Raw genomic sequence first — 13,561 nt, forward strand, 5'->3', positions numbered from 1 at the left:
TAGCTCAGAAGTTTTCTACGTTGAGAAATGCTTCGAGAGAAAAACGCCTCCATTAATGTTTCATTCTTTGCCTCTCCTTGTTGCAGGTGCACAGTTGTGGAGAAGCCTCAGTGAAAGGTAGGGAACTTGGTTTTCAATGTCATGGCTAACGGAGGGCAGGTGACTGCACCTCCAAGATGTCCCGTGGGTTCAAATACATAGTTGGTTCTCTCCTTCTTTAAAATGGACTTTATTTTTTAGAACAGTTGAGATGTACAGACAAATTGAAAAGATAGTACAAGGTTCCCATATATAGATAGTACACCCCCACCTTTCTTCTGTTAACATTATTACATTACCATGATGTATTTGTGATGATTAATGAAACAATAGTCAATATATTCTTATTAACTAAATGTCCACACTGTGTGCAGATTTCCCTCGTTTTTGCCCAATGTTCTTTTTTTTTGTTCTAGAACCCCATCCAGGATTCCTCAATGTGTTTCATAGTCGTGTCTCCTTCCACTCCTCTTGGCTGTGACAGTTTCTCAGACTTTTCTTGTTTTTGTCGACCTTGATAGTTTTGAGGAGTCCTAGTCAAGTATATTATAGAACCCCCCTTTACTCTGGGGTTATGGGTTTTGGGGAGAAGCCAACAGGGGTGAAGTGCCATTTCCATCACTCCATGTCAAGGGTGCTTCCCATTGACGTGATGTATCACTCACGATGCTAACCTTGACCACCTGGCCAAAGTGGTGCTTGTCAGGTTTCTCCAAGTTGGTTATGGGTGTCTGTTTGGGAAATCAAATTAAGACCAGAAGGCTATTGATGAGAACAGGACCAGAGAGCGATCTGAAAGTGTGGTGACGGTGGTGCCCTTGTGGCTTGCAGGCCACTCTAGGCGCGACCCCACCCCTGGCCTGGCAATACAGGTCCCAGCTCCCAGTCCTGTTTGTTGCAGGCACGCTGGAGCTCCTTGGGCATGTCCTGGCCTTCTGTGCACATCCAGAGAGTGACCCGGCTCCCTAATTTGGGGCAGGGGGAAGATTCCACCCAGCGGGCTAGTGTGATTTCACAGGAATCTTAAAAAGCACTTTGTGCTCTCTGGCGAGTAGCCTTTCAGATTTACTGATACTTATTTTGACCCGTGAAGGTATCACATGCCTGCTTTTCTAGAGGCCTTGCCGTCCAAGCCCTTCTAGCATAGCCTAGAACACGTTGCCTGTTTAGAAGCTATTGGAGTGTTTGATGATGATTTGGAAAAAAGTATCAGCGAGCACAGCAGGACCCAGGGACCCCCTTTGCCAGCGCACTGGCTTTGGTCAGGGAGTGAGTAGCACCTTATAACATGCCTTTTGTGTAGATTTGTAATATTTCACTACTTTGGGAAAGTGCCCGTGTGCCCCCAGGGAAGGCGTGATCGTGGAAATAACCTTTTCAAGGAAGGGTCACATTCACTTCAGAATTGCCCAGATACGTATTCAATTCACCCCATCCCCGCCCCCTACCCCACCAGCTGATGATCTTGCCAACTTCTCTCTGGGCCTCAGTTTCTCATCTGCTGACTGAGGAGGTAAGAGAGACAATAGTTTCAAATGTCCCTCCCAGCCGTAAAGAGTCTATAATACAATTTGAGGGGTTTGTTGTGTTGGAGATGTTGTGATTTATAATAGGAATATAGATTTGGTCTTTGTCCCCAAGTTTCAAGGACAGAGTCCTAAAACCTTTGCAGTTTCCTAATTGTTGAGAGAAAGGTGTCTTTTGTCCATGTTAATGAAGTGGCTTTTCCACCACACCTAAGGACCGGTGCGGGGAGGAGGGAAGGTGGGAGGAGGGGGAAGGGTTGGTTGGCTGGGGAATTAACCTTGTGATTTGAGGTTTGGAACTTTCAGTCCCTCCCCCTTTCTCTGGGGAGCGGGGAGGGGGCTGGAGGTTGAATCAACCATCCACGGCCAATGATTTGATCAGTCGTGCCTGTGTAATGAAGTCTCCGTAAAACCCCAAGGGACAGTGTTTGGAGAGCTCCCAGGTTGGTGAACACCCAGAGATTTGTGGGGAGCAGCACTGTTTCCCCTCACCTTGCCCCGTGCTTCTCTTCCATCTGGATGTTCCCGAGTCACATCTTTTGTAACAAAACCGTAATCTCGTAAATAAAATGCTTCTGAGTTCTGGGAGCCCCTCTAGCAAATTCATGGAACCAAGGCAGGGAGGGGGTCGTTGGAACCTCCAGTCTGTAGCCAGTTGGTCAGAAGTGTGGGTGACTACCTGGGCTTGTGAATGGCACCTAAGTGGGGGAAGAGGGCGGGAATTTTGTCGGACTGAGCCCTTGACCTGTGGGGTCTGACGCTATCCCCAGGTAGATAATGTCAAAATCAAGTTGACTTGTAGAACACTCAGCTGGTGACCTGGAGTCTCTAGGTGGTGCGGTCAACATCCCCCTCCTGCGCTCCACCCCACCCCCCACCCCCCAGGTGAGAATTGGTACTAGAATTATAGTTGGTGATCAGAAGTGGGAGCAAAGAATCATTCCTGTTTCTTTCTTATTGTTACTACGTTTTTGTTTGGCCAGGGACTCTTTCAAAGTGATTTAATCCACCGCCGAAGGGATGCTTCCTGATATTTTTTCACTGCAGTTTCTATTGTGTCATTGTATTCTGTTCTCTTTTCATCATGGAGATGTGGAATTAAAATATTTATTCCTCTTATTTCTTTGATTTGCTATGTTGCTTGCATTGATTCCTGGTGTCTCGTGCTGGGTAGTGCTTGTGTTTTTAACATCGAAAAATTCAAAACCACTTTCTTTGAAGGACAGAAAGCAGTGCTGTGTAAGAGGATCTTTGGGGGCAGAGAGGCGCCATTTTGCTCATGTGCGCCGCGGGGGGTTAGGCTCTTTGCACTTCCTGGTTACTTTGTCCTGTGTCGCATATTGCTAGTGGCTTGTGCTCAGTCTCACAATGGGCCAGGCCTTCTCTCTGTGGGGCTTTAACTGCTTCGTTGAAAGATCATTAAGTTCACTGTAAAAAGGTAAATCAAGTAATGGACATTCTCTCTTCGTAACGCCATCGTAATGCTTTTAAATGAAAAAGGAGCCCCTTGAAAATGGAACCTTTGTGTACTATTGGTGGGGACGTAAATTGGTTGCAGCCACTATGGAAGACAGGATGGAGGTTCCTACAAAATTAAAAAGAGAATTACCATATGTGTGAATTACCATATGATCCAGCATCCCGCTTCTGGGTATATGCCCGAGGGAAATGAGCTCACTCTTGCAAAGACGTGCCTGGCCCAGCATGTTTATTGCAGCATCATGCACAACAGCCAAGACGTGGAAACAGCCTAAGCCTCCCATTGGTGGACAAATGGATAAACAGGTACGTATATACGATGGAATATTATTTAGCCATAAAAGCAGAAGGAGATTCCGCTATTTGTGTGAAATAAGTCTAAATGAAATACTGTATGATCTCACTTATATGTGGCCTCTAAAAAAGCTGCTGATAAAAATGGAGAGGAGATTGGGAGTTGCCAGGGGCTGGGAGGGGAGGGAGACGAGGAGATGCGGCCTAAGGGCATACACTTGCAGGTGTAAGCCCCGGGAGTCCTGGGGATCTAATGTGAAGCATCGCTACTCTGGTTAACAGCGCCATATAGTAGACTCCAAAGTTACCGAGAGTAGACCTTCTATGTTCTCACCACCACCACAACAAAATGACAGTTGTGTGAGGCGAGGGGTGCGTTAACCACCTGTGTGGTAATCCCTTCACAATTTATGTGTGTATCAAGCCATCATATCGTACACGGTAAACTTCTGCGATGTTACGTGTCAACTGTATTCTCAATAAAGCCGAAGAAAAGGGACCTCCTTCCTTCCCTGTAGTCTAATGGCTTCTTCTTTCACAGACTTGTCACTTCCTCCTGGGGAAAATGTGCTTCTGTCAGTGAAGCCGGAAGTATTTCTCTCAAAATTTCGCATGAAGATGGTGACGTGTGTGTATACTTACATATGTGTGTAGTTTCTCTGGACATTTGACAAAGGCTGTTTCTAGTGTTCACGTGGGTGTTACTTGTAAACGACGGTAAAGCCAGCATCTAGTCTGACGTGGTCATCAGTAATGAAAGCTGGATAATTTTAATCAGATGCTACTCACAGAACAGCTTTTGTACCTGGAAAGTTGATTTGGTGAAAATGTGGTTCATAGTGTTTCAGTTCTGAGAAGAGCTCGTGCTTGACCTATTTCCTTAATGAACAGTTAACACTGACTCTACAACCTGGACAGGGTGTTTCCAGAGCCGTCTGTCAACTGAACCCAATTCACATCTTAGGGCTCATTCCTAGTATTGAAATGCAACCTGACCCGTAGCGTCATAAGGGCTTTTTATTTCTGCACGTGACTGTGGCAGCTGACTGAATAAAATCATCTGTTAACAAAGGACATGTTGTCCACATTGCCTTTTAAAAACCTAAAATTGTTTTTATTTTGGCCAGGTTTTTCGAAGTGTAAGTTTGACAGAAATGACTTGCCTATATAGAGAGATCATTCAAAATTTCTTTACAGAGTTCTTTAATAGTTTTGTACGTTATAACCAGATTAAGGAGCTATTCGCATCAGAAAACTTCTTTTATTGTTCGGTTCCAATTTACAGAAAATATCTTTTTTTTTTTTTCTTCCATGGCAACTAAAGAGTTTGAAAATTATGGCTGAGAGCACTGGGATTTCCTACCAGACATCCTTGGAATCCCGATGTCTGTAGCAATGTGTCCTTCACAGGAATTGGGGAGTGGCTTTCCAGTGACTCATGAGGACATCAGGTCTACTCTGCCTTACCTGGAGCTGACTGTGCAGGGGCATAGCAGAGAATTAACAGTCAGGGTTTCTAGAGCCAGCAGGGATTAGCAAGAGTTGTGAGCTTTTTGCCTGGATCTTGGTCACATGGTCGAGGTTCTGACTCCCCTGCCGTCAGGAGAAATAGTTGTGTGGCCCCACTGCGAGGGATGAAATGCCCTTCTGCCTTGTCAGCTTCCTGATAACTGCCAGTCAGAACATTCTAGCTGGTTCTATTACTATTATTATTATTATTATTATTTTGCCCCCAGCGAAAAGGAGCCAAGAATCTTTGGTTGCAAAACCCAAGTCCTGAGCTTGCCCCGGCTCATATGCCCGGAACAAATCGGAGTGTTTAAGGAAGGGATGTCTAATTAATTAAATCCTTGAGCACGACATTGTGTGTCTGTTAAAAGTGAAAAGTCATCTACCATTTGCTAAATTGTCTCTTCTGAGGAATAGAATTTAGTGTGAAAACCGCATTTTTGGTTATTTATGAATCATCCTTATCAAAATTGCATAGAGAAGGTGAACTACTAAGTAAAAAGCACTGAACATGGTATCTTATTTGGTGTCCTTTCTTTGCCGTTAGACACAGGAACAGTATCGACTCATACATTGAAACTAGTCGATTTTACAGTTTGGGCATTTTTGAGTGTGCCTAAAAGTGACCTTGTAACTTGTGTTTTGTAACCTTGTCCCTGTACCTTTGTAATAAGGCATAATATTGAAATCTGTATTTTTTCAATTTAATTTCAGCCAGAAGTGTAGACAGGGAGCCACATCTCCATGAGCTTTGAAAGACAGCTTTGCCGGGGCGCCTGGGTGGCTCAGTTGGTTAAGCCTACGAATTCAGCTCAGGTCACGATCTTACTGTTCGTGAGTTCGAGCCCTGTGTCGGGGTCTGTGCTGACAGCTTGGAGCCTGGAGCCTGCTTCAGATTCTGTGTCTCCCCCTCTCTCTGCCCCTCCCCTGCTCACACTCTGTCTCTCTCAAAAATAGACATAAAAAAATAAAGAATTTTGCTGTGAAGGATACATTTGATTGAATTAAATTATTTAGTTTAGAAAAAATATACACTTAAATTCAGATAAGTGTATCTGAGTGTGGGTAAGTCTTCGGCTGAAGATGTCTGGACTGGCCTGGGAATGAAACACTACTATTCAAGTCTCTATCCTGCCAAAATAAAAATCCAAATAGGCTTTTATTCCCTTTTTTCCCCCCAAAATAATAATTGAGCACTATTCTGTAGTCATGCATTGTACGATGGAGAGTCAAAGCCCTTTTCTTCCTCTCTGTCGGGAAAGAACAGCCCCATTCAGTGACTGATAGATAGCGAGCTCTCAGCCAGAGCTGCTGAGACTTGGTCTGGAAAGTTTCTCGAGTTCTTCATCCGGATTCCGATCTGTTGGATTCATTTTTTAAAATTGTGCTTTGAAAATTAGACCAGTTTGAAGACCAGTATGGAACAAAGGACTCTAAGCAGTTTTTAAAGCTAGTTTGGAGGAAGGACACGATACGGAGAATTCTGCCGCTTCTCTCTTCACCGTCAATGGTGTATATATATACATACAAAACTATTTACAAATTTTTGAAAATGGCTCCTGCCAGACATTTAGGGGCCGTTCTTGTCTCTCAGGAGTCCGTCAAACTAAAGTAGGGCACATGGGTTGAATGTGAGTTCCAGAGAAAAGCGCTCCCTGAAATTGACATGGACCCTCCTGACGGCAGCCGATACATTTCTTGAAGCATTAAAAATAAAACCAAACAGGAAGTGCATTTCACAGCCCACTGGCTTCACTGACAAGGGCAGTAAATTGTTAGACCTGTTTCTGGTCGCGTATTCCTTTCATGAGTAGCATAGTCTCCTTGTATCCAGACAGATTTATCAAGTCAAAACCTGGACAGAAAACCAGGGGTCAGGGCTTCCTGAGTCTGGGATAGCAGCCATCAGGGGAGCCCTAAGTGACTTAAAACTCAGGGCTCCTTAAGTGAAAGGCACTCAATATTATGTTTTCTTATAATTTACAATTTTTGTGTATGATAGTTTCTTTTCTTTAATGTCACTCCGTAATCGGTTTATAACGTGAGTTCAATCACCCCTGTTTTTAGAATTATTTTCATATTTGCATACTTAAAAGTGTGAGTACGCTGCCATTTCCCATGTCAGCACCTTGAGTCTCTACGAACACTTGAAAGCAGATGAAAATTTCAACTCTGATCATTTTAATCCATGTTTCAGTTTCTCTTAACCCCATGCTTAATGGATTTGATTAGGTAGTAGATCCTGAGTTATTGAGGGTTTGAAAATGTAATTCATTTATAAATATATTTTAAAAATTAAGCTAGACTAATTAATGCTGCCTTCTAGCATTCTTGCTTCATTAGATTTTAATAACCGGAGAAAGAAGAATGATTACTGGTTAACACTTCTCTTAACTTACCCTGGCCTATGTTGCGGTTATTTGAATATAAATTAAGACTTCACAGACAGTTGGAAGTTTTTATCTGCCTCTCGGTCTCTTTGATTTTTTTTTTCTTTTTTCATGCCTCTCTGTCTCTTTCTCTTGGTCTCTCTCTGCCTCTCTTTTGTTCCTCTCTGTTTCTTGGTATTTTTTTTTTCTCTTTGTCTCTCTCTCTCTTTTTTTTTTTTCTTTTTCTTTTTTTCTTTTTAGGTCATTCCTGGGAGGAAGGAAATCTGGTTTTTTTTTTTTCCTATTTTTTTTTCTCTTTGTCTCTTTCTTTACTGTTCCCAAACATGTCTATTTATAATCCTGCTTGCCTAGTAGCATTTAAAATATATTTTCCCCCTGATTTTAAAAGTAGTACCCACTAATATAGAACACTAAAAATATGGGAAACCTGTAAAGAAGAAAACCTAAATCCTGTAGAAATCCACCACCCAGAAATTAAACTCACTTCCAATTTTGTTTGTTTTCTTCCAGTCTTTTCATGAAATTGTATGTGTGGGTTTGTTCATTCATCCTTTCAAACAAACTTTTATTGAGTGCCTTAATTGTTGGTACTTCTAGGCATCTGTGGAAGAAAAAAAAACAACAAACTCGTTCCTCCTGGAGTTCATATTCTAGTGACTGAGCCAGGAGATAAATTGCTACACTACATAATGTTACATGGTGAACTACGTTTAAGGAAACTAAACCCAGATGAAGGGATTAGGGTGTGTGAGGGTGGGCAGGGAGGGACAAATTATAATCAAGTGCTCGAGAAAGACTTCACTGAGGATTTTTGAGCAAAGACTAGAAAGTGAGTTGTGAGTCCTGTCTGAATAAAGAGCTTCTAGGCTCTGGGAACACTCAGTGCAAAGGCCCTGAGGCAGGAGCTATAGATGAGGGTGATTTTTTTTTTATTTTATACCGTAAGTTTTTTTTGTTTTTTGTTTTTTAAGCAGCCATAGTAACTGGAATAAATGGGATATTATGCAGTTAATTAAGACCATGTTATAGAAGAGGATTTACTGATGTGAAAATTTCCCCTTTGTTGCTAATTGTGTAAAAAAGAAACCCAAAAAACTATAGGTTTAAATAAGTACGGGAAGGTATAATGTACGGTGCATCATAATTATTTGCTGTCACATATGTGGTGTCTCTGTGTGAGGGGAATACAGGTGATTTTTATTTTCTTGATTTGGCTTACCCTTACTACGTTTCTCTCTCTGTAGTGAACATGGTAGCTTTTATCATGAAGAGAGACAGTCGGGGGGGGGGGGGTCCCATCACGCAGGATGAGGTCTGTGACTGTGCATGTTGGAGGCGACTCAACAGAAGGCTGCAGGCAGTCAGTTTGCCCAAGTGCCTAATGGCTCCGGCTCCAGAGCTGCCGTCCAGAGACTGGGCTCTGGTTACCAGGAGAGGGACTGGCACGGCCCAGTCATTGGAAACAAAGGTCAGGGCTGAAGTCCAGAGACGCAGCTGGGCTCAAAGGAAGGATGGAGCCTCAGAAATCAGAGGCATGACAGGGGGGCCCTGCTCAGGCCAAGTGCCACTTACCGCCGAGTCTCATGGGATTGGGGTGAAGAAGAAGTGGTCACGTGTTGTGAAGTAATAAACCGAAGCGATTGACTTCCAAGATCAGGCGGTGTCCGAGGGGTGGAGTAAAAGTTCTTGAATTCTTCCTTTTTGAGACTTTTCCACAGGCCCGAGGTTGAGCCTCCAGGCATAGGTGAGGGGTCTAACTGCATAGTCTCATGATTGAGGCATGCTCCAAGAGCGCTTTTACTTCAGCAAGATTTGGAAACTCTTTGTATCATCCAGACTAGGATTTGTATCTCTATCCTTGTGCTCCCGACGATAATCTTTGGCCAATTTAAGCAAGAATGAATCTGAGAAGACGTTATGTTCTCTCGTGAACGACCCATCCCAGCCAAGTTCTGTATATGTAAATATACATACATTGAAATTACATATACATGTGTTCCCAATTTTTTTTTTTTTTTTGCGGTCTATAAAAATGGTACCGTATTTATGTAGCCTTCTAGAACTAATGTCCTAACACTAAACATTTTTCAAAAAGATTAATCCACGTTGCTGTGTATAGCTGTGGTTCGTTCTAGGTTGCTGCTGTAGAATATCCCACCATGTGACCATACCACAGCTTATTTACGTGTTTTCTTTTCATTGGACGTTGGGCATTTTCTTTCACCAGACTGTTCACTGCTTCTTTGAGTTTCTGAGTTTACTCTGGCAGTATGAAAAAAATCGCAAAAAGAAGAAAGGTAAATGCCTAACACATGAAGTAAATAGTTTCTTAAGCCAGAATACTGTATATTTGAAAGCGTGTGTGATATCTGTACCAACCTATTGAAGAATTACTCTCTTCTTGTTACATGGCACTGTTCACACGGGTGTAGGCCGCCACTAGAGGGCGTGTGAGGGAGGGGACATCAGCCTATTCTAGAAGCTAGAAATGCCCTGGCTGCTGTTGAAACTTAGCTGCCTGGCAAGTTTTCAGGACTTGCACATTTCAGAGCAAAAATATTTGCGTCGCTGCAGGTACAAGAAGAAAATCCAATGATAGGTTATGTCTGTATGTGTGCATGTGCACGCATGGGTAGGATGCACATATATTTGAATATAGGAGGAATGAACAAGGACAAAAAGTAGTGACAAGGTCACATCTGTGGGGATAGGACAGACCGGCTGAGGAGGACATTGACATACAAATGGCCCAAACCAGTGACAAATGACTATGCTGCTTAGTTTAGAAACAAGCTGGTGATGTGCGAGGCTGCGGAGAACTCAGTGCTACTTTGAGTTCATCCTTTTCCTGTTTATTTCTGTCTAATGTCTCGGGGAGTCTTCTGCGTGTTCTTCATTATGTGCTCTCCAGAGTCTCCTCTTCCCTCACCTGTCCCTGACGTAGAACTTTCTCCTCTCTTGGAAATGAAATGCACGGATTCCTACCCCCCCCCCCACCCCCAGAGCTCTACGTAGCCTTGAATAGGGAACCTTAGAAAATGGCTTCATTTGCTCTTGTGTGAAGAGAAGACTTCTTGGTGAGCTGTTGGCCCCCGGGCACGAATTGACCTGTCAACTATTGAGGGCAAAGGTCCCTGCTTGTCATAAAAGCATGCAAAAGAAACGGCTGTCAAAGGTTTTCCTCAGGACCTGGGAGTATTTGTGGTAGAATGCACACCTCTCTCTTCCAGCACCACCATCAAAGTTTCCACCTCCCAACACCCAGCGCCTGGGTGTGACTGTGTTCCTTATACGACAAAAGGGACTTTGCAGATGAGATTGAGTTAAGGGTCTTTAAGATGGGAAGAGGACCCTGGATTATCCAGGTAGGCCAGTGTATTCACAAGGGTCTTTTTTAAAGCTTATTTGTTGTGAGAGAGAAAACATGAGCAGGGGAGGGGCAGAAAGAGAGGGGGAGAGAGAGAATCCCAAGCAGGCTCTGCACCATCAGCCTGGAGCCCAGTGCAGGGCTCGAACCCCCGAACCACCAGATCATGATCTGAGACCAAATCAAGAATCAGACGCTTTACTAACGTGAGCCACCCAGGTGCTCCCACAAGGGTCTTTATAAGAGGGAGGCAGGTGGTCAGAGAGGGGAGAGATGCTATGCTGTCAGCTGAGTAGATGGAACACGGGGCCACGGGGCCTCGGGGCCAGGAATGCAGGCCGCCTCTGTGAAGTGCAGGAGACCAGGAAACAGACTCTCCCCCAGAGCCTCTAGAAAGAATGCGGCTCAGCAGACACACTTTAGATTCTCATCACCAGAACTGAGGGAAGATCAGTGTGTGGTTTTTCAGCCACCAAATTTGGTAATTCATTACAGCAGCAGTGGGAAACAGTGTTCCTTATCCCGCGAAAGAACCAGCCCTGTTAGACAATGTTGAGGGTGCATTTGCCAACTCACATCTCCGTCCACTGAAGAAATGCACTTTGACCCCAGTTTGTGGGAGAACTGCCTCCTGAAACAAGGAGGCCGGAGCACCAGCCAGAGCGGTCCAGTTGAAGAAGCACCAGACAGGGAGCCCAGAATGGGCCTGGAAGAATGCTCCCAATGGACAGGTAGGAATAAGAGAGCTCGGAAAGGGAAACATGTGGTCAAGAAGGGTCTTGGAGACGCCACGCTTGGAGGCCAGCAGCAAAGAGAGTTTCGAGGAGGAGGCTGTAAATGGTGGCCCCAGAGGGCCACTGGGTTATATAAAAAAGTTTGTAGAGGGGGCGCCTGGGTGGCTCAGTCGGTTAAGCGGCCGACTTCGGCTCAGGTCATGATCTCTTGGTCCCTGAGTTCAAGCCCCGTATCGGGCTCTGTGCTGACAGCTCAGAGTCTGGAGCCTGTTTCAGATTCTGTGTCTCCCTCTCTCTGACCCTCCCCTGTTCATGCTCTGTCTCTCACTGTCTCAAAAATAAATAAAATGTTAAAAAAAAAAAAGTTTGTAGAGAACCGTATAAAGAATTTTTCTTAATGTTTGTCTAGTTTTGAGAGGTAAGGGGGGGAGGGGCAGAGAGAGGGAGACACAGAATCCGAAGCAGGCTCCAGGCTCTGAGCTGTCAGCACAGAGCCCGATGCCGAGTTTGAACTCACAAACTGTGAGCTCGTGACCTGACCCAAAGACGGCCCTTAACCGACTGAGCCACCCAGGCACCCCTATGGAGAACTGTATAAATAGTTCCCCATGCCTTTTGTTTATATGTGTGGAAGAGGCAGAGACTTTTTGGAGAGGGAAACCAAATTAAGGAGCTTACAGATAAGATGAGGGTTGAGAAAATGGAGGTGGGTAGTGTGAACCATACATTTGAAAATATTGGCAGTGGGTGTGTGAAGAGAAAGCAGCAGTTTGTTTTTGGGTAATTTTTTTTTTATCGTGGTAAAAGATCCATAATTTGCCATGAGTGACAGTACGTTCACCGTGTCCTGCAACCGTCGCCACCGTCTGGTTCCAGAATATCTCATCACCCTCAAAGGAAACCCATAACCTTTGAGCCGTCACTCCCCATCCCTCTTCCCTCTAGCTCCTGCCAACCACGAATCCGCTTTCTGTCTCTGTGGGTTTGAACATCTCAGTCTAGATGTTTCATGTAAATAAACCATACGATAATGGGGCCTTGTTTTGTCTGGCTTCTTTCGCTTAGCATAATGTTCTTAAGGTTCATCCCTCTTATGGCGTATGCCAGTACTTAATTCTTTTGTATGGCTGAAAACTACTCCATTATTTGGATATACCACATGTCGCTTGCGTAGTCATCAGTTGGTGGACGTTATGGTTGTTTCTGCCTTTGGGCTGTTGTGAACGGGGAGCAGCTTGGTTCTGTCTTGTTTGGTTTTGTTTTCCGAGCGGGGAACTGTGACCCTGTGGGTGAAGGAGGGTGTGTGGCCCGGCAGGACTGCTTCGGTCCGGCAGACAGCACGCCTGTCTGTCGTTCCTGCCGTCCAGCTGCAGGGGGGAGTCTGGACTGTCTCTAGGGGGCAGGGTTCTGTCTGGGGGGAAAGGGGACCTGGGCTAGCGGTTGGCTTCGTTTATCATCCACATATCAGGGGCGCCTGGGTGGCGCAGTCGGTTAAGCGTCCGACTTCAGCCAGGTCACGATCTCGCAGTCCGGGAGTTCGAGCCCCGCGTCAGGCTCTGGGCTGATGGCTCGGAGCCTGGAGCCTGTTTCCGATTCTGTGTCTCCCTCTCTCTCTGCCCCTCCCCCGTTCATGCTCTGTCTCTCTCTGTCCCAAAAAATAAATAAACGTTGAAAAAAAAAATTTATCATCCACACATCCTATGGGAGGATGGATGGTAGCGTCAGGTAACTGGGCCGGTGCCCGATGCCAGAGTAGAAGCTGAGTTCTAGGCAGTGCCCGTGCCTCCAGCAGTGAGAGGGTTGGTTCTGAAGGAAGAACCCAAGAGTGTGCCTTCACTCGTCATTTTAGTCATGCTTCTTATTTATTTTTTAAAGGGGAGAGAATATGCTAGAAGGAGGGAAAGGTGGGGGGGGGGCAATGCTATTATTTAGAAGTATCTGGTAAAAGGAGGAAAAAGGTACATGATATGGTACCCTTATTGGGCAGATTGCATTGCCCCTGTGCTATTTGTTAGTTTTTTTGAAGGCTATTCTTACTTGTGCCTGTTTTTAAAACCTGAACAACTGGGAGAGAGAACTTATAATCCTGTAGTCATTTGGCTTGTATTCTTAGAGAGTATTTTTAAACGCTAACTTTCAGAGCCATCTCATGTCATTTAAAACACAAGAAGTGCTTTCACTATTCATTTCTCCTGATCTGCCAATTTTAGATTTTGAATAGTA

The 13,561-nt window shown here is 44.6% G+C and overlaps 1 protein-coding gene across 1 annotated transcript in view; it reads left to right on the forward strand.

Moving 5' to 3' along the window:
• The window catches only part of RETREG1 (reticulophagy regulator 1), a 128,721-nt gene that overhangs the window by 40,918 nt on the left and 74,242 nt on the right, over window positions 1-13,561 (forward strand). Inside the window, exon 3 of the mRNA XM_043600903.1 lies at window positions 87-117. Coding sequence (XP_043456838.1) covers window positions 87-117 — 31 coding nt within the window. The remainder of the gene's footprint in view (window positions 1-86; window positions 118-13,561) is intronic.

The sequence above is a fragment of the Prionailurus bengalensis genome, chromosome A1 (assembly GCF_016509475.1).
Source record: "Prionailurus bengalensis isolate Pbe53 chromosome A1, Fcat_Pben_1.1_paternal_pri, whole genome shotgun sequence".
NCBI classification, from domain to species: Eukaryota; Metazoa; Chordata; class Mammalia; order Carnivora; family Felidae; genus Prionailurus; species Prionailurus bengalensis.